Source organism: Vicia villosa, linkage group LG6 (genome assembly GCF_029867415.1).
Source record: "Vicia villosa cultivar HV-30 ecotype Madison, WI linkage group LG6, Vvil1.0, whole genome shotgun sequence".
Taxonomy (NCBI): Eukaryota; Viridiplantae; Streptophyta; class Magnoliopsida; order Fabales; family Fabaceae; genus Vicia; species Vicia villosa.
This window is the reverse complement of record NC_081185.1, coordinates 141,590,364-141,612,271: the sequence shown is the minus strand read 5'-3', so window position 1 is coordinate 141,612,271 and position 21,908 is coordinate 141,590,364. Positions and strand designations below refer to the sequence as shown.

Genomic DNA, 21,908 nt, shown 5'->3' with positions numbered 1-21,908 from the left:
TGACAGTACCTTAAATTATATTTCTCTGATACAAAAACAGTAGATAATTTTCTAATTTTTATTTTAAAAAGATTTGCTTTATTGAACGACAAAGCACTCCAACTCTTAGAAAAAACAAAATTGATTGAACAGAAATCTAGAAACACTCTAACTTAAGAAAAAATAAAACCCAAGTCTTTTTTTTATTGGGCCTTTGGTTCATAACAAAGGATATTGAATGTGTGAATGCGGAGATTTGCGACTGCAATGGATATGTTTTTGTTGCTTAACTTGCTTTTTCTTTAGAGAATTTCTTTCCTGACCCCTCTACTTTCTTGGTCACCTGCGGCGAAAACCCCAAAATGCCCTTAAACTTCGGAAATACATTTTTGAAATCACCTTTTTATGAGAAAAAATATGGTTTCGGAAATGCACTTCCGAAATAAAATGATTTTCCATAAAAATAGGTGAATTCGCAAGTGCATCTTCGAATTCACTCCCTTAGAAGAATTCGGAAATGTACTTCTGAAATAATGTCTGATACAGAAAAAAAAACAACAACTATTCGATTTATTTAAAGCATGAAGATTACAAACATCACATTACATAAAATTAAAATTAAATATTGTTAAACACGGGTATTTGACGATGAGTTCGGTTAGATTCGGATTTGACGGATCTAAAATAAATATCCAAGTCCGACCGAAACAACCATATAATATCCAAATTAAACAACTAAATTAACCCGACACCCACTCCAACACGATTGATTGCACAAAATAACCAACGGTCGGTCGGTTTGAATCGGGCGTACAATTTGTTTGGTGTTGAGTGATTGATTCCTCTTCTTCTTCTTTGGCGCCATACTTCCTTATCTCTCTATGTTCTTTTTAGTACTCTTACCAACATGCCTTTCTCTCTTCCATTCTTAAAGTATCTCATCACATCACATTCCTAACGTTTTGTCTTATTCCACTTTCTCTCTCTCTCTCTCTCTCTCTCTCTCTCTCTCTCTCTCCACTAATGCAAGCAAAGGTAAACTGACACCAATTAAACTCATACAAAGCTAAAGTTATTTTTTCTTCTTTTGTTATTGTTCTTGTGTTTGTCACAATGGCTGGTGTTTCGAGTCGTACTCGAAGTAGGAATGTTCCACTCTTCGGTAGTATTCCATTTCATGGCTCATGTGTGTGTTCGTTGAAATTTAAGCATAGAAAAAGTGATATGGGTTTGAGCTCTAAAAAAAGAAAGTCAAATGAAAAGCCTTTTGTGTTGCATGAAGATGTTATTTGCATTGACAGTGACAGGGAAGGAGATCAAGAGGGGTTGAAGTATTCTGATAAGAAACTTTCTGAGGCATGTGTTGAACAAGTAGAAAATATTGATGGTGATGCTGATGAGGTTGACGACATTGATGTTAAAAATGAGGAACAAAGTGTAGATATTGTTGATATTGGTGGTGAAGGAGGGTTGGAAGATTGTGAAATGAATAGTTTTGAGGGTTGTGTTTATGCTGATGGTGATGATAATGGTGATCTTTCATTTCCTGGTTCGTGTTTATTGAAATCTAAGGGTAGAAAAAGTGTTATGGGTTTAAGCTCTAAAAAAGGGAAGCCAAATGAAGAGTCTTTTGTGTTGCATGAAGATGCTGATGTTATTCGCATTGGTAGTAACGAGGAAGGAGATGAAGAGGGGTTGAAATTTTGTGATAAGAATTTTTCTCAGATTATTTCGGAAATGTACTTCCGAAATAATACCTGACTGTTAAAACCGAATTTTCATGCATTTCGGAGATGCATTTCCAAAGTCTGAAAAAATCTAAAAAAAATTACTTCTAAGATACATCTCCGAAGTAGAGGCAAGTTTAGAATTTCGCTGGGTCACCCCGTAGAAGTCAGGAAAGAAATTCTCTTTCTTTAAGAGTTTGTACTTGTGGTGGTTAAGTAGGAAGGTTATATTGTTTGTGTGCCTTTATTGAAACAATTTAATTATTTCATGACTATTCTTTCCACATCTTATGTTACAATAGTTTTGTCATTTGTTTATCTGTTATTTTTATAATATATTTATTTCTTTTATATAAAAAATTAAAAATATGTATAGAGATAAATATAAAGATAAAAATTGTAAATTATAGAATATTTTTTGAAACATTATTGTCACTGGGATTGTAAGATTTGGATTCATGGTAGCAAGAATTTAATTCAAACATTGGATGAAAATTAAAAATATATATATGAGAGTAACTTAGGTAAGACAAAATAGATTGTGCCGAATTAAACTTTTGAAATTTTAAGAATGACCTATCAAAAAATTTAAGCCTAAATTTAGTATGTAAAATGTCATACTTTATTTTTGAAAGTTTTTCAATCCATAATATTATATGTTTAAATTTATAAAAATACAATATCAGAAATTCAAATTTATAAAAATACATTATCAAAAGGATCTTTTCAATTAATCCATCACATTCGTAGAAAATGGTGAGAATAGGTTGGATTGAGTCAAACATTATTTAAAAAGCTTACATATTTTATAAAGGAGTTTGTTCAATACACACTTAATGTTTCTTCCAAAACCTACAACTTAAAAATTACTTCTTTTCTCTTCTCTTTTCTATATAGTACTATTTGGACAAACATGTAGCCGTAGGTACATAATATGATGTTTAAACATTATTTTTTTTGGATACAAACACTATTAAAATATCTGGTAAATTGAGGTAGCCTAAATGTGAACATTATGTCGGTTTTAGTCTCCACAACTTTTAAAAGCAACGCCTCTAACTCTAAACATGGATACTGATTGTCACAAATTTGTCTTGATAGTATTATTTGGATAAAAAATATAGGTGAAAAATACGATGGCAAAACTTGGTTTGTCTAGACACAAACACTACAAAAAAAAATCGATAAATAGTGGTAGTCTAAATGTGAATATTATGGAGGTTTCAAATGCCACAATTCTTAAAAATGGTGTTTCTCAATTTAAAATATAATTATAATTTGAGATAGTGTTTTTTCGAGAAACTATTATTTGGAAAAATATAATGTTTAAACATGGTATGTTCGAATACAAACACTGCAAAACAAACTTGTAAATTATGGCATCTAAATGTGAATATTATGACGATTTTCAGCTGCCACATTTTTCAAAACCGATATTTCTCAATTTAAACACGGTTATTAATCGAGTAAGGGTTTGTCCGGATAGTATTATTTGGATAAATATATAGGTTCAAGGTATGATGTTTAAACATGATTTGTTTTGATACAAATACTAAAAAGAAAACTAGTAAATTGTAGCGGTGTAAATGTGAATATTATGGCTATTTCAGCCACCATTTTTTAAAAAACCACATTTCTCAATCTAAACATGGAAAATAATTGAAATAGAGGGTTGTCTGGATAATATTATCTGGAGAGACACTCAAACAAAGACTTATAGTATTCTCCTTACCTCTATTTATTTGACTTATCTCCATCTGATCTATTCTCCTTATCACATAATCTACATGTATTATCTCTACATGCTCAAACCACCTAAGTATATTATTCACCATCTATTTTCTTACCCCAGCACTCTCTCTAATATTGTCATTTCTAATCTTATAATCTAATCTTATCATACATCTAACGCAACATCTTCATCTCTATTACACTTACTTTATTCATGTGTTGATTCTTAATCGTCCAATATTTTGTCTTGTACAACATCACAGATCTTACCGCAGTCGATAAAATTTTTCCTTCAACTTAAGAGGTACTTTTATGTCACATAAAACTCTTGAAGCTCTCCTCCATTTCATACTCCCAACATGAATTTGATGGTTTACATCATTTTCTATTTCTTCATTGTTTTGTATTAAGGATCCGAGATATTTAGACCACAGGATTTGTGGAATGATATGATATCTAACTTTCATCTGTAGGTTTAAAACGATTCTTCTTTTGTTGAACTTACATTCATATACTCTGTCTTACTTCTTCTTAGACTAAAACCATGTATTTCTAAAGCTCGTCTCCAACCTCTCATTTAAATTCTTTTTCGACTCTTCAAAAAGGACTATATTATTTTTTCTTAAATTTTATAGATCTAAAAAACTAAAACTAAAAACTAAAATGTATATTAAAGTGCTTAAATTTAAATAGAAAATTGATATTTGATTAAATATATATGTGTTTTAAAATTCCATAAATAGGGCATTTGGTCTAGTGGTATGATTCTCGCTTAGGGTGCGAGAGGTCCCGAGTTCAATTCTCGGAATGCCCCATTAATTAATTTTTTTCTCATTACAATAGTATCAAATTATAAATTTCATTTTTTTTCTCTCTTTTTAAATATGCGAGAGTTCCTAGTTAAATTCTGAGTCTCATTTATTATTTTTTTTTCATTACAATAGTACAAAATTATAAATTTCACTTTTTTTCTCTTTTTAAATATGATCATATCATTTATTATATCTTTTAAATTTTAATTCGACGCCTATTTTCTTTTACCTCCCATACATGACATTTTTGTTTCTTTTTCTTACTTATAATAGAATTTAATAAATTTAATCAATCATTTTTTTTTAAATTCAAAAACAAAATTTCTTATAAAAGAATTTGGACTACGGAACTTTAGCAAATTAATTTATAAATTTTGTTACATCTTTTTAATACTACCAATAAAATATTACGATTCAATTAGTATGAATATTTAATATGAATCATTTTTCTTCTATTCTCTTTTTCTAAAACAAGAAGGTAGATGTGTCAAAAAAATCTCAGTTAAATTTTTTTTGCTATTTGCACCGGTGTCGACCCACCACAGGTGGGCCACTAATCCGGCTCGTGCGGAGAGGCATGCGCACTGGCCAAACAAGATTGTTCCGCCTGGGAATCGAACTCGGTATTCCCCGAGTACGTCCTTGGACGGGGCTCCTTGCCAATGGAGCTCAACCGCTTGGTTAAAATCTCAGTTAAATTGTATGGACCCAAATCGATCTGACAATAATAGTCATTTCAATTTAAATAATATCGCATACTCCATCTAACATCAATTTGCTGAGTTTTATTTAATAAATAGAAGGAAAAAATAAGAAAAAAGGGCATGAAATAAGATTTTAAAATCCCACATTAATTTGATATAGAGACTCCAAAAAAATTATATAAACTAGCAAATTTTACTTTATAAATCGGTTTTATAAGGATGAATCAGATCAAACTCTAATATTGTAATATGGTATCAGAGGTTATCAATCGAATCATGAACCGCTCATTGTTTATATCCACGCGTCTTTTATATCCACGCGTTTATATAGAATGGCACACCTCTCTTTACAAGCTAGTTTTATAAAAAATAAATTAGATCAAACTTTGATACATATAAATTTAAAAAATTAAAAATTAAGCAAATTCCTATATCAAAAAACTCAAAAAAAAATTATATTTTACCAAACAATACCTATTTGTACAAACATTATAATCTTTATAAAAATTAGTAAACAACAATAGGCGTTTGAGAAGAAAGCTTTACACTTTTGAGAAGAAAGCTTTGCAAACATTACAATCTTTATAAAATTAGTAACATACAAATTCGAAGATGCATCTCTGAAACATATAGCGGGTGAATTCCGAGAAATCTCTCCGGACTAAACATTCATTTTTTCAACTCAAGAATAAGATTAATGCAAGTAATGAGGTGTGAAACAAATGAAATTTACTTTAAGTTGCGGCTTATTTTGCTCTCTTTAATGTGATAAATTATAAGAATGATGATTTGGCACAAAAAGTTGAATGAAAATAATTTTTTTTTAAGAGTTTTGGCTTATGGAGGAGATATGAAGTATCGGTGATATGATCAAGCAAGGTGGTGATATATTCAATTTCCCGCTTGACATTTCGGAGATGCATCTCCGAAAATATCACTGAATGATTAAATGATAAATCTCAATGAAAAACGCTTAGTAAATGAATTTATAAGTGTTTTCGGATATGCATCTCCAAATCATTTTTTGCAAAAATAAAATAGTTGTTTGATTTACATAGGATGAGGTGATTTATGGTGCATCTCCGAAAATCTTATAATTACCTATTTCTGCCCCTAAATCTCTCTTAAAGATATGGTTTCAATAACTTGCGAGTAAAATAATTGAACCATATTACAGTAATTAATTGATTACTTTCTTATTCCTCTCTCTACATCTTTGAAAGGTTCAATATGCCTCATTAATAAGAATCTTTGAAAGTCTGACACAAGTTTTAAAAGATAATCAAACCAAATGATATTGTCTTTAAGCAAGGAATACTAATTTGACAATTTCGAAACTACACATGGAAGTTGGAGAGCAAGAAATTTGGAATCATCCACACACCATTGACCAAAAATTCTTAACTTAGCCTATTAAAAACGGTTAACACTTAAAGAAGAAATCTCAATATGCTCAATCACGGGTTTAGTAAGTCAGAAAGTTGATATTAGGTTTACATTAGAAGCTTACCTCTATTTAGGATCCAACTCAAGTGTCTTAGGGGTTAGCTCTGGTAACTGCTAACGTATTATGGCTTAAGTCACTCCTAGTATCTTTCGCACAATCATGACCTTAAGTCACTCCTAGTGTCTCTCACACAATCATGATATCCACTAACTCACCAAACACATGAAATTTGATATATTTTTGTCAGATAAAATTCATCAAGAGCCTCCCTCTCTCACATCCCATCTCCAGAACTGATGTGTAAACTAAACCTCTATCCAGTACTAGATTTGCAACTCGGAGACAAGGTAAAAGTGAGTTACAAGTTTTCGCTTGGTCAACCACTCCAAAATTGAAGAGAGGGTGTGGCTATTACGAAATTAGGCATAGCTCATAGAGGATGCACAATTTACACCAATAAAAAAACTATTGATACTTTGTTATTTAAAAATAGAAGCAATCCAGAACTGCTTCAAATCCACATAATAATTTTCAGGCTTCACTAAATTGACATTGAAGCCAAACAAATTGACATGAAGTAGCATTCATTCTTGTTAAGACATTTCCAAAGCTAGTCTGTTTCCTCTGCTTTGAAGGATTTCTAAATATATATACAAAAGAGATTAATAAATACTAAAGTTTAAGTTATTTATTTATTCTTCTTATCCTCAGGCAAAACAGAAGATTTGCAGATAGGACATAGTTTCTTCATAGATAACCACTTTTTAATGCAGCTCACATGATAGTCATGACCACAAGTTTTAAGTGTCCCAACATCGTCCATATTCTTGTACTCTTCCTGTAATTTTCAATAAAACTGGTAAGCACATGGGTAATGTTAGCCAGAGCTAAAAAAATCATTATGAATGTAAGAAAAATATACCAGACAGATCACACAGCTTCCTTCATCCTGGCATTGGTCAGATGAACAATATATTGTTTCTGTCAAACACTTGGAAAGCACATCCTCAGACAATCCTGTGTTCACCTGGCCTATCCTCTCCCCGAGTGCAAGAAGTTCCTAACGAAACAGATTAGTAAAAATTTTAATACATTTCGAAGAAAACAAAATTAATTGTGACACAAGAAACAATTATAGGTAGTAATAATCAAACCTCGTAGCTCATGTTATCTACGTCCATTCTCATGTCTCTGTGCTGATCAAGTATATTCCTAGAGCCATAAAGTGAAGCACGCTCACCCATCATGAAACCCTGAAAATCCAAAGTAAATAATAAAAAAATTGGGCCAATAGAAGGAAAGCCAGAAAGAACAATTTTGCAGCTGCTGATGAATACTGTGAAAAGTTAGAGCTTAAAACTGTTGTTTTAAAACTGTTTTAACTCCTTTAACCCTTAGCTCAACTAAGTAACTTGCTCTAGTTTTGCAAATAAACGAAGTATCCCTATTTAAAGTTTAACTATATGGCGACCAGATGTTCTAACTGTCAAATACTACACAGTATTATCCTTCCTTTAATACTGAAACAAAATTAGAGTTCTCCGATATACTGACCGGTACCTCAGAGGAAAATCTAGCATGGAGACCAGCCTCATCGGCCAATGATCTATATCTTTCACTTGAAATTCTAGACCTTCCATTTCTGTCACTGTTCCGCCAGCCAACAGTGGTCAACGGCCTTGGATGTCTAGAAGAGTAACTTTCAGCTACCATAGGCAATCCATTATCTGAAGGCGCCGCATGTCCCAAGCGCAAGTTTGAAGAAGCCCTGAAAGCTGGAGTGGATCTCTGAGAGTAATTACTTCGAGTTCCCCTAGCAGTTTGAGTCAAATTTTGAAAACTTTGAGCAGTAGTAGGATTTCTGCTGGTACCAAATTCATGATGGAAGCTTCCAACATCTACAAGAGCATTACTAGCAGCAGCAGCAGTATTTCCAACAGGGAAGTGACTTGTCTCGAGACCAGAAGTACTAGCATCTGTGTTTTAAAAGATTGTTTAGACATACATGCAAGGAGAATGGAATGTTTCATTTCTAAGATTTATTGACCATAAACTAACCTGGTAATAACACTCTTCCATTAGCAGGAGTTACATTCATTTGGCTCCAATCCCTTGTCACAGGGGTAGTAACCTGAGCTGAAAGATCCGCCAAGCTACAATGGCCGAATGGTGAGGCAGTAAGGTACGAGTTGAGTGAATGGTTAACTGGTAAATGGGTCCTAGACAGGTTGGATTCCAAATCAAGTGCAGAACGGCTCCTTACATTACGTACAGAACTTTCACCCTTCATTGAGAGGCCAGCACCTCTGAATGTGGGTGTCATGGCAACATGATCCCAGGGCATATATTGAGAATTCATATTTGGTTTCTCTGGCCATGATTCTGGAGGTGTAGGGAGATCGCTTGAGCTCCCAGCATTAAAATATCCACTTGAACTGCCTCTCTCGTAAACTGAAGGAATTCCAGGGCTCTTCCTCTTGTGATGCCCCCGTGCACTTCCCATTGTAAGATCAATAAAACCACTATCAACATGAAATGCATGTCTGTCATAACTGGAAGAAGACGGAGGCGGGTGTACATAATTTTCAGATACTGCAAAGAAAGGTCCAGCATTAGATGTATGCATAAAATGATCGTTAGAAGTGCCTGGTGTGTCCAATTGCTGAGGAAGAGGTGGTGGAGGAGGAGGAGGCACTTCAATGCTAGGGCCTGAGGATGCATATCCATTTGATCTTGTGTTGGAGTTCCAATGAGAGGGGAAATAAATATTATCTATAGATATATTTTCCACAGGATAAATAAAAGAACCATTCTCTGAAGAGCTAGTCCCCTCTGCAATGAAAGTTCATTCAATATGAGTGCCATGATTTGATGCAAGTAATGCAGTTCTTTGCAACAAAAATTGACTAATGAAACAAAATCAAAGTGGAACTTAAGCATACAGATTTAACATTACCATGGTTCACATGATGTTGATCAGTGTGCATGTGATTCCAATTCTGGTCAGCTTCGCCCTCAAACATTGGAGATGATGCATTGTATATGTGTCTATGCCCCATAACTATCACTTGCAGCCCCCAAGAGTCAATAGAGAGTATTGAGTCAGATATACAACAAACTCAACCTACAATCCAAAAAAGCATTCGAATAAATTCATTATTAAAAAATAATTATTTCAAAACGGATCAAGTTAAACTGCTACTGATCACAAAAACATTTATAAAAGACCAAAGCTTCACCACAAGCATAGCTCATGAGACAAAAAACTGTTATTACATACTCAATTGCATTTAAACTATTATGGTTCCAACATGCTCTACTGACCCATGTTCACCCCTGCATTATCATATTGACATTTTGATATATACCAATACATCCACATATTTCTCATACAAATCCACTCAATGATTATGCAAGAAAATGATAATGCATAATATAAACACTTGCCTGGATGCAAAAACATCATTGGCAACCAAATATTGCATGTAAAACCATGAGTAAGTAGTATATATGCAAGAGTAAAGCATTGCTGAACATGTCATCAGAGATATTTATATAGGAAGATGATGTCAGTCGTGTGATAAGTTTTTCTTTGATCTTCCCAAGTAGGAAAAGAGTACACTACACTGCAGTTACATGTAGCCAGACGTTCATTTTCCACTTACAGCGTAAGAAACAATACAACCACTATTGTCACTTTCATATCATTACCACAATTCCTTAGATTTTTCAAAACGCATTCATTGGGTTTTACCATTTTCTATTGAACCCTTTATAGGGCCAAAGGATCTAGTAAAAAACACTGACCCCCAGACATACTACTGATTTTCTTTGGACTAATTAACAGTTAAGCATATGAGCTTGATGAATATTAAGATTTGGATGATGTGTTTAATCGGCCAACAGGCTAATGCTGCCATTCCAAGGATAATATTACACTGCTAAAAAGTACATCAAAAATGAAGGTTAAAAGCTAGGTGAGTTAGAATGCCATCAATAGGCATGCATGAAAAATGAAGCATAAATAACAGCCACAACAACTCGATCAAAGAGGAGAATCACAACAGGCAGTTATTTGTAGAGGATGATAGGAATTTATAACAAATCTACTGAACGAGACCATCAACACTAAACACTAGCCCCTTGTGTCTCCTTAATCATAATGAATAATCAACAGCCCAAATAACACTCACTTGAAGCCAATTTACTCATGCCTCTATCCACAGATACAGAGAATACCTTCTAGTCTGAAGCAAGAAAACAGAGCAGGGAAAAGTGAACACAAGAAAGAAATGATGTTATTGAGATTTAAATTTGACGATGGATCCCCACTCAATTTTTATTAATGGAAGCAAGCATTCAGATTTGACTTATAAAAAAAGAAGGAATTGGAAAATAGGATGACCAGCGCATCAGATATTACCTGGGCTAAGTTTAGCAAGTGTTAGAAAGTGTTAGCATTTTATAATCATTTCCTGCATTCGAAAAAGATAATCAACTGTGCAAAGGCAACAGGCAAAGAGTTGGGAAACACTCCCATCTGTCTTCTAATCAGTAAACAAGTCAAGACCAAAGAACCACAAAATAAAGAAAGTAAATCCCAGAGACCGTAAAAAACTATACAAATACTTCACACACTTTTTTGTATAAAAAGAATGGCAAAAAAAGGGACAGTAAAATTTGTTTTGAGAACTAAAATGAAGTATTTCTCCCTTCATAAAGACATGTAAATTGGGCAGAAAAGGCAAAAGTAGTAACTGAATTGATAAAAGCCTACAGAACAGATTCTGCATCAAAAAAAAAAAAAGAGGTTTACTACTAGATAGAATGTTAACAAGAGGAATAATTAATAGAAAACTTACATTGGTGCAATAGTAGATCAAATACTAGCATTAATATAGTATGTTAAAATAAAACATCTCATTGTGTTATAATCAGGAGATTCAAAAGAATCAAAACTTAGCTTCATTTGAGAAAACAGAGAAGGCGTACAGAGTTTGTTACCCTTAATATACCTGGATAATTCAAATGAACTTATTCAAAAAAAGCTTCGAAAAATTAAAATCAGTACACGTATGTGTTTAGGATTTTTAATTATATATGCCAACAAAAAATAACTTCCAGTTAAAAGCTCTGTCTTGGGCATTTTGACAAACTCAACAAGTCATTTTGAACACAAAGAGAACTCACTTAATCATGAAGCTTAATCAAACCATTAGTTATTGTAAATAGGAAACAAAAAAATAATACAAATTGACAAGCTTTTCACTTAATATATTAAACTTTAACTTCAGTTTCAGATTTCTCTACAATCCAAACATTAAATATATCAAAACATCAAGATAGAAAATTAATCATTACGTGCTTTCAGATTATAGAAGTTTCAATGTTAAATAGTTTTGTATATGATATTTTCTTTCTAGCAAATACATTCCTACTTACTTATGTTCATTTTTCAAGATATGATCCTGTGGCATAGTGGCTTTACACAAAAAGGATGGAAAAGCTTCAAATAAAGCAGTACGGCTTTCTCCATGTGGAAAATTTCCATTTACTGGAAAATTAACAATCAAAACATGTCACCCATATCCAAGTCTAATAAATGCTCTTCATAATCAAACCCGGGTTTTTGTCCTCTTAAGACCAATCATTGCCCCCAGTTAGGCAGAATAATTTAAAATTAGGATGTGTATGCTTTGAACGCAGGAGAAATATTTTGCATCCCCCTCATATATTAGCAAAGCAAGAAGAAGGACCTGCAATCTGGTTAGACTATCAACACCTTGACATTAGTTTCATTTCATTCCACAACCTTTAGGAATAAAAAATGAAGATTATGACCAGCTCATGCTTATCAAGCATTTCCCATGCCAGCAAACTATGTTTCAAATCCAAAATATAGCATCATTCAGCACACTAAACAAATCCCAACCATGGGTTGTTGAATTATTGGAGAACCAACTATTAGCAGAATCAGAAACTAATCCAATATAAAGGGCGGTCAACATTAGGAGTGGATGCGAAGTACTACAGCAGTCACCATCAATGGTATGCACTAAAGGTTCAAATTTGAAGTCTGCATAACCATAGTGCATACTTGACTACTGTGAGTGTTATATCAATATTGTATAACATACAGCTAAACTCATTATACCCAAACCCCACTAAGTAGCACCATCTCCAAAGAAGATCCCAAACTAGGAAACTGGATGACTTTGACTAGAGCATTTACATGTAACAGGGCAGATATTATTGAGGTTTACCAACCTTGAACCTCCATATCCTAGAACCTCAGTGCATACCAACTAGAACAATGATACGTGTGAAGTTCATGACCCTCCTTAAAACTCCTGTAACAACCCAAATCAACATCTTGCATCACTAGACTTTGGAAGTCAACAAATCTACGGCTAACATCTTCAATATACTGATAGGCCACTTCATGCCAAACAAGCATCCAATCCCAGAAGATGGATACTGAATGACAAAGATCTAAAGGACACATTCCAGATTAATGAGGCCTATACAATCTTCCAATTAACAGAGATTCTTTGGTACGGTATTCTTTCTTCATCCTATATGAAAGTGGGCTTACCACTCCATAACTGCGGCATATCATCAAGCTAATAAATCCTGAGAAAATAGAACATGCCAATAATATCACTTATGAGCTCTATAGTCACCCTTTTAAACTAAGATTCAAAAGAACCTACAACACCATCTGCAATTCAGACAATGTAATGGAAGAGGCCAAATGAAGAAGAGATCACCCATTCCCATAACCTGCACAACGCAAATGCGAAGGCAAAACATATTTTGCAAATGACAACAATAATAAACTTTTAATGTATAAACCCAAAAACAGATACAAATTATTAAAACTTTTTAAGAAGATCTATCAGATTAAATTATATTTAAAAAGGCGGGTAAGCGAGGAAATGAACTTAGAATTTCCAATTAACTCAAATCTCACCAGTGCATGCAGATGATGTACAACACACCAACAGAACAGCAACAAGAAACCTGCATGATAAAAAAAAACAATCTAAACCTAATTGATTCTAAGAATATCTGATAAACAAAAATACCAAAAAACCTGCTGCAACATCCAATATACAAAACTAAGATTTTTTAGACAATTAACATAAAATATCAAAATAAAGACAAAAGTATAGAGATAAAATCTTGAACTCAGATAAAATCAAAGACACCGTTTCATTTCATATACAAATCAATGGAAGAAGGTTTAACAGAGAGTTAGTATATGAAGTATGAACTACATAAACTGGACATTATGCATCTCCTGCATTACAAACAAACGTTAATAATTCTTTTTTATTCCATTTATGTTACAGCGAGATATCAAGCGAGAAAGCTTCCTGTGCTGTCTTTCCATCATCACATAGCCAAACCAGACAAAATTGGGTGTGATTCCCCGAACTTCAAATCAGCACCCATGGTAATGGGGCAGGAAAATATATCAACACTTAAAGAATCCACTACCACAATGAGATTTCTTTATGAACAATCATGCACAATCAAGCACACAAAAGAGATTCCTTTATGAACAAACAAGCACACAAAACATTCATACAAAGGGAATATACAACTCCAAAGCTTGAAAAACAACAATGATATCAGAAAACTTGACCTAATTTCCTCACACAAGCTAAAGCAAACAAAAACACAAATCCAGAAAATAACAATAATAATCATCATATTAATAATATTAAAAATAAATAAAACAACAGTATTTCCCGGGAAATCCAAAACTCTAAACCTAACGAGCAATCGAAGGTTCAGCAAAACATAAAAACGTAACAATAGCGATGAAAACCTCGATTGATGATGCAGATGATGCATCAGAACCAAACCATCACCACCAACAACAAAATAACAAACAAGCAAGATAATCGATCATCCGAAACTGATCGAGTAATCGATTCCAGTTCCTCATACCAAAAACAACGAAGAAAGCAAAACCGCGTAACGATAAAAACGAAAAGCATGTGATGATCGTGCAAAGTTATAGAGAGAATAATAGGGAATAGAAAAGTGGCTTACGAATGATCGGTGATGAGGCGGCAGCGGTTGAGTAACGATCTGGAAGACGGAAGAAGAGAGAGAAAATGAGGAGGAAATGATGATGGTGTGAGGGGTTTGATGGAAGAAGAGACAATGAAATAAAGCGGTTGTTCAGAGCAATAAGAAATGTAAAAAGAAAACAAGAGGATGAGAAGAAATTCTATTGCACGCTCTGATTCTTACCGGTTACCTATGTAGTCCGTAACTGTTTCACACATTTTTCAATTTTGTGGGTTTCTTTTTCTTTATTATATTATTATTACACTCTAGCTTTTAATTTTTTATCTTTATGATAAAAAGTGTGAAATTTGATTAATATAAGAGATTTTTATATTCTTTATTTTATTAAAAATATTATTATCTTGTTCCGTTACGGCATATTGGATAGTTATGCAGAGACATATAATTGAGCGTGAGTTTGAATCTGCAACATAGATTTAAATAATGATGAAGTTGTCAGCAATGTTTTATCTCAAATCGAAGTAATAAACCAATAACATTTAAAGTCTTCGTTGGTAGAGGTGAGGCATATTATAGTAACTTTTGTAGAGGTTAAGGAAAATGATAATGTAGGGGACTTAGACATTTACATTATAGAAGTGATGGTTTTATAGTGGTGAGAAGTCTTGAAACCAACGTTGTTAAAGAGGTAGAACACGATTTCTTTAGGATTGATATGAGAAAGGTGACGCGCTTGTTCAATTTCTTTGGGCTTTCTAGGCCAAATCCAAAAATTGTAAATGATCCTAGAGATAAAAGGAAGGTATGCATATACATTAGAGCCTTTAAACTCCTTAATAGGCGTGAGCATGCCGACAATCAAGTAAGGTGGTGGATAGAGTTTCAGTTGCATGTACTTACTCACAGTTGTAACTTTTATCATAGGGACGGTGAAACGATCATGGTGCAACATAGACAACAAGATCTTGAACTCCCTATTCATGTTTATCAATAGCCATGGGTAGAGCGGAATATTTTTGAAGTTGCATTTGTCTACACATACTATAGAATTCCAACCATGATGTAAGTTCGTCCTCTAACTCGGTGATATTGCATGTTGACCCCGATAAGAGATTATGTGGTTGATTCAACGGGTGTGAGCTTCCCTCCCATAAGCTTATGTTCTCTAAAATGGGGTTTTATCCTTCAATGATTTCGAAGTCGTAGTCATGAATAATCTAGGAATTTCCCATTCATAATTATACTCTGCGAATTTGGCTTTCGTCAAAGCATTCTAATATTGGTGCAAATATAAAAATAATGTCCCTATTTTGACATCTTTCTTCCTCCTTCTCTGTATACAAAGGACTTCATCCAATAAGGACTGACCTCATGGATTGCTTGCTTTCAAATAAGGGAATTATTTTAAGTTTACATGGATAGTTAATCACAAGTATTTTATAGTTTTAATTTTCTTTTATTTTCACGTTTTCGTATGTTTTTATTCACATTTTACTACAAACATTGAGTATTTTCTGTGTATCTCAAGTAGAATTCCCTAAACACGAACTATTGATGGAAAAGGGACGAAGAAGTAAAAAAGCAAGAAATCAGCTTCCATGACAGGCAGGTTATCATCTACCATGACGCCAGTCATGGTCCCTAGAGGAAACAATAATTGAGCATAGAAGAATCCATGACGGGCAGACCTTCATCCTCCATGATGCTTGTCATGGACCCAAAATCAGGATTTTCTTGTCATAACAGGCAAGTCGTCATCAGGGATCTCGTCCATCATGACGTCCAGACCTGCCCAATTTGCAACAGTTTCTAGAACGCTCTCTTGTGCTTTTACATGATTTTAGTATTTCCAACTATCATTTTAGTGCGAAAATGATATATAATTTGCATTGTAACTAATTGAAAAGGATGGAAGTTTTTTTGTACCAAAAATTACTCAAAAATTCTCTTTGAAGTTTATGCAAGTTTCCATTGTCACATATTTTCTTCTTATGCGTTATATATTGTTGTTGTTATATTGTTGGATTGAAAGTCTCCCGTCGAAGCATTCTTAGTTTCAGAACCATTTATTTTATTTCAGGTTCCATTTTGATGTTATTTACAATGCATGTTATATGTGTTTATGCGATTTCATCATTAAATATGTCCGGGTAGAAATCGCGTAGAGTCTGAGACATGAGGACCGTCATACCGACGGACCTCATGCAAATTGCTTGAACACTAATGGTAATGAGAACGATGTAATTATTTTGTAATTTCTGTTTTCAAAAAGGAATATGTTTTATATGAAAGTAGAAGCACAGAGATATCGCTTACACGCCGAAAGGGCGAAAATAGTATCTGACTTAGAAATTCAAATGATAGATTCTGAGACTAGTGAAAGTAGACCAAAATTGATCGAGAGATTACTTCTACTTTATAAAATATTTTTAAACTTCAAATTTATACTACGAAAGTAGATGTTTTATGATTTTTAAGGATTTGTGACAAGTCGACAAAAGTGGGTGTTACCATTAGTTTTGGTATTTTCTACAAAAACCAAAACTCTTGTTATGATTGATAATGGAGTGACTTAGCTATAATATTGTTTTAGCTTAGTTTCATTCCATGTCTTTGGGATAAGTTCTCCCAATATATGTTTCATGGTATACACACATATAATTGTGTTAGTGTGTACCTAATAAGGGCCTTCATAGTTTGATGCAAGCTTGCCTTCTCTGATATTTCATTCCCTAACATCTGCACAACAGAGTGCGGGATCTTCTGGATTGATCATCATGTTGTGCCGCTAACACAGTTGAATACAATGGTGAAATAGCTCTGATAAAACTTTTATTTGCTGGACTACACTATCATGTCATCCATGTATACCTCCAACATCTCACCAATGTCTCAATTAAAAATCATGTTCATCATTATTTGATATGTCACGCTTGCATTCTTTAAACCAGTAGACATCATATTATACATGTACTTTTTTCCCTCTAATCCTTGTTCATATGGATCAGGTTGTAGACAGTGTAAGCATCCATATAATAGAGTAGTTTTTAACCTACAGAGTTATCAACCAACTCGTTAATGTTAGGGAGAGGGTGAGAGTCTTTTAGGAAATCCTATTGTAATCGATGTAGTCAACACATAATTTTCATTTACTAGACACCTTATTGATTAAAATTGTGTTCGATAACCAATATTTGTACTTTAGCTCTTAAATGAATCTTACTTGTAAAAACCCATTGAAAATATTATTGATATCTTCAACCTTCTTTGATGATTGATAGTGTCTCCTATGGGCCATATACTAAACAAAATGATGAATGTTCAGCTGGTGTTAGGCAAGTTGGGATCAATGTCGGGTAAGTCTTATTGGGAAATAACAAATAGGTTAGCATTGGCTTTAAGGCTCTTGTTGAGTCCCTCTTTCATTGAACTAGAAAGGTTAGCTCCAACCTTCAACGTTCTCAATAGGTTTTTGTCAAGTTGGATGCTATGAAGTTTTTATCAAGGACCTTCCTTAGTATATTCATCATATTAGTTATAATGAGAGGTCTCTCTGAGTCGTGCTCATCATCAAACTTGGTTTCCTCTATATGCGCGTCGAATTCCACAATGTTGATGTCTATTTGGTGTTGTTTGTAAGAGATGGCATCTTCTACCTTTATCCTTGTGATGGATTTGGAGTTTCTTCCAAGTTATACTGCAAGGCTTTGTGAGGGCTACGAGCTCCAACCAGGTCAACATAAAAATGATCATTGATTTGTAATGAATATTATAGTACTTCATCTTCAGGTGAACGATGGAAGAAACAATGTCAATGTATGATCAGAAGGGTATTCTAAAGGTTCAATTGTAAACACTTTTGTATGGAACCACTAATAGTCGGACCTATATTATCGTGGAATCTTTTCCTTTGCTCAAAATTACCGTGAGCTCTATGAAACCCCAAGGGCATTGATAACTCAGAAACATATCGTATTTTTAACTTTCACATGCATTTTAGTGTCATTTTATGTATTTTTGTAGTAATATGCCGGTAATATGTGCTTGTTTCAGGTACTTGGTGGTTAAAAGCTTGTGCACGACAAAATGCCAAAAACGATAGGAAAAAGCAAGATTTTTGTTGTCATTACTGTCACCCTGACTGTCATGACGATCGACATCACCCAAGAAGTCAACTCGTCATGAAAAGTAAACAAAATGAAAAAGGCATGTATGAGCTAGACGATAGATGGCTCGTCAGCCAGGTGACGATCGTCATTAACATGACAGACGAAACGTCATGATCATGATGCGTGTCATGACTCTACAGGCCATAAAATTTGCCCTCAATGCAAGACTTAGTCATTCCATTTCCTCCACTTCATCCAACATTTTGTCACGATTCTGATAACCTCCACTACGAATATTTGTCTATAAATAGGTCTTTAGAGGTCATTTTTAGGCATAGAAGCTTATTGTAATAGCTATAAAATCCCTTTTGTTAAAGCAATTGTTTTCTCGCATTGAGTAATTTTAAGTTTGGAGAAAGTCTGTTTGTTATTGCGCTGCTGCTGCTTTAATCTTGCAGGCATTTTTTTTTTGCATTTTATTTCCAGCATATTTGTACCAAATTAAAGTCCCCACTTTGGATCCTATTATTATTATATTCAACATTTATTATTCTGGTTCCTGTTTGTTTCAATTTTACTTTAATGTTATTGTATGTGTATGATTTATTTAATATTTATTGATATGAACATGAATAATATATGCTTAAATTTTACTGTTTTTAGTATGTTAGCTTAAATCAACTGAGTTCGGAATGCAAGGACTGTTGTACCGACGGTACTATAACAAATCGTAAATTAACGTTTATAGTGAGAATTGTATTTATGCTTGAGAATTTTTTGTTTTTATAATTAAAGTTTGTTGTGAAAGCATAAACATAGTGATATCGGTTTCAACTTGAAAGAGTGAAACCTATCTGACTGTAGGAAAATTTAGAAATGAATGCTAAACAGTGCAGAAGCACTTTTTTTTTATTAGTTTGGAAAAATATAGTTTTCAAAAAGGTGGTTTTAAGATTATAAGCGGACACGCAAAAGCAGACGTTAATACGCTAAAAATTTGGTATCGGTCACGCCAAAGCGGACGACACCTTTAAATTAATTTTTCTACTAAAAACAACTTTTAAAGTAAATAAAAGAGATTATTATCCAAAAGGGATTTTGCACTATAACATATTGGACACCCGAAAGCTGACAGTTAGATTACATAGCCAAAATTTGGTACCAGTCATGCGAAAGCGAACGATACCTTCAACTTAATCCTTTTCTTACAAGAAAATATCTTCTTGTTATAAATATAAGCTACGACTTTGTGAGTACTAACGGTCGACGAGAATTATATTCTGGTATCTCATTATCAAAATTAATCTAAAATCAGTTTATTTTCCCATTCAAGCAAACAACTCTTTCGCATTGCCTTAGCTAAACATTGTAATAGTAAAAGAACGATACTTGTCAATTGGTCTCTATGAGATTTGATATTTTTTATACCAAAACGATAAAATCGTGCACTTGCAGGCCTATTAGGCATGCTATAAAATTGTTGAATGCATGAAAATTTGTGCCCACGTAAGGTAATAACTTCTCTTACTATAATCCTATTTTTAAAATATTTTGGCCTCCATGATGTCACATAAATTTCCTTCATCGACAAGGATCGTCGAGACATCAAAATCATCCATGATGATTGTAATCACCAAAAAATTTGGCATACCAGATGTCACACGAACTTTTCTCTAGTCAATGTGTCTCCTTTCTTATTCACCTCCACCAACTCAACATTTTTCTCTTCATGATACCTTTTGGATGTTTTAGAAGCAATATAGTGATAATCTCTGGTAACAAATGTTATGAGTGACATTTTCCCCTTAAAAACCATATTTTCTTCCTTGTTTCTATTTCTCCTTATTAATACCTTCACCGGCCTCAATTGTTTTTCTATGAGGTGTCTCATTATGATGGGGAGAGCATTTTCTTCTTCAAGACTCATTGTGTTTCTAGATTTCCAATCAGGTTTTACGTGTCTTCTATAGTTATCTTGCGTCCCATCTTCCTTGGCATATCTACCAGGCCTTCCCTTTTTAATCAACTTCTAGATCACATCCTTCAAATGGACAAACCCATTAGTGTTATGTGTGTGGCTTTTGTGGAATCTGATGAAATTAAACTTGTTACTATATGGTGACTCTTTCACAAAATATGGCTATTTCACTCTTCCATCTTTGAATTTGATGTTTTCATATTCCTTCATAAATTTCTTTCTTTCTCTTTCTATATATACACACACACACACACACATAACCTGAGAATTATTATGGATATGGAAGGATTATTGAGAGTTATGAAGGGTTGAATGGTTGAGGTTCCAAGGGATATTGGGATATGAGTGAGTGATGAATTGATGAAGTGGTGAATGAAACTAATGGAGGGAATTTAGAAGTAATTTGAGAAGTTAGAAGTTTGTTAGAGAATTGTTAGGATTGAATTATTAGGATTAAAAGTTAGTGATCTGTGTGAGGAAATTAGGAATGGTTCTGATTAGTCTAACCTGAATTTGGTTTGAATTTGATTTGTGTTTCTTCAAAATGCAATTTGTTGTGTTAATGTGAGTTTCATTTAGAATGTGAGTTTCATTTAGAATGTGAGTTTCATTTAAAATACAAATTTGGCTTGAAGTAAATTTACTTTGAGTTTAGGTTTTGAGTTAGTTTTTAAAATGTGAATTTAATTTGAATTTGGACTTCATTAGCATTTGGTTGATGAGTGAGCTTGCATTTCGCTAGTGTTTGAACTGAATTTTGGAATTGAATTTTGAGTTTATTTTGGTTTTTGTTGAATTGTTGAGTTTGGTTATGCATGATATTGGTTTTGAGGTTTGACATAGTTGTAAGTTTGATGATGCTGCAAGCTTCATGTTAACAGTCTTTTGGTTTGAGTTGCATAAGGTTGCAAGGTGTGAAGCATGAGGTTTGATGGGAGCTCTGTGAAGAAATTAGAAGATGAAAATGCTTTAATTGAAGAATATGGTTTGGAAGAGATTACTTGGAGAATGGTCAACGGGGCCAACCTCTTCATGGTTGACCAGTTGACCAAGAGTCAACACCTATTATGTCTTGTTTTCATTTGTTTCAATTGTAATCTTTTATTCTTATTTTTTTGTAAGTTATTTCTATTTTTTTATAACAAGGAGGGCCTAAGCCCAAAAGAAAAACCTAAAAAGCAACATTCCTACTAGAGCCAACACCATCTTTATCCCTTTCAATAACCCTCTTAACACAACCAGGAGCTTCACTAAGGGTCCGTTTGGTTCAACGGATGGGAGGGGAGGGAATTTAATCGAGGGGAGGGGAATGGAAGGGAAGGGAAGGGAGGGGAGGGAATTTAAGTAAATATATGTTTGGTTCAAAGAAAGGAAG

The 21,908-nt window shown here is 33.6% G+C and overlaps 1 protein-coding gene and 1 non-coding gene across 11 annotated transcripts; one reads left to right on the top strand and one right to left on the bottom strand.

Annotated features, from left to right (window-relative positions):
• The first annotated feature begins 4,179 nt into the window (after positions 1-4,179).
• On the top strand, positions 4,180-4,251 carry TRNAP-AGG (transfer RNA proline (anticodon AGG)). Its single transcript has one exon. It is a non-coding gene; the product is annotated as a tRNA-Pro (tRNA).
• Positions 4,252-6,857: 2,606 nt separating this feature from the next.
• On the bottom strand, positions 6,858-14,637 carry LOC131610266 (probable E3 ubiquitin-protein ligase RHG1A). Of its 10 annotated transcripts, none has more exons than XM_058882160.1 (9): positions 14,465-14,636; positions 13,374-13,423; positions 11,843-13,183; positions 9,357-9,524; positions 8,459-9,232; positions 7,955-8,376; positions 7,555-7,653; positions 7,323-7,460; positions 6,858-7,238 (listed from the first exon to the last, which is right to left on the bottom strand). In XM_058882160.1, the coding sequence occupies exons 4-9, from the start codon at positions 9,457-9,459 to the stop codon at positions 7,089-7,091; spliced, it is 1,686 nt and encodes a 561-aa protein (XP_058738143.1). In that variant the 5' UTR covers positions 9,460-9,524; positions 11,843-13,183; positions 13,374-13,423; positions 14,465-14,636; the 3' UTR covers positions 6,858-7,088. The 10 variants fall into 10 exon arrangements, with proteins under 10 accessions (XP_058738143.1, XP_058738142.1, XP_058738144.1 ...); XM_058882159.1 differs by having other exon boundaries at positions 11,843-13,033; XM_058882161.1 differs by lacking the exon at positions 14,465-14,636 and adding an exon at positions 14,238-14,430.
• Positions 14,638-21,908: the final 7,271 nt, after the last annotated feature.

What these genes read in the sequence shown, in the direction of transcription:
- LOC131610266 (XM_058882160.1), bottom strand. Translation starts at nt 9,459, where the DNA reads ATGGGGCATAGACACATATACAATGCATCATCTCCAATGTTTGAGGGC. An exon ending in TCAACATCATGTGAACCATG is followed by an intron (nt 9,233 to 9,356) that starts GTAATGTTAAAT and finishes CTTTCATTGCAG; the next exon opens with AGGGGACTAGCTCTTCAGAG. An exon ending in GAAGCTGTGTGATCTGTCTG is followed by an intron (nt 7,239 to 7,322) that starts GTATATTTTTCT and finishes TGAAAATTACAG; the next exon opens with GAAGAGTACAAGAATATGGA.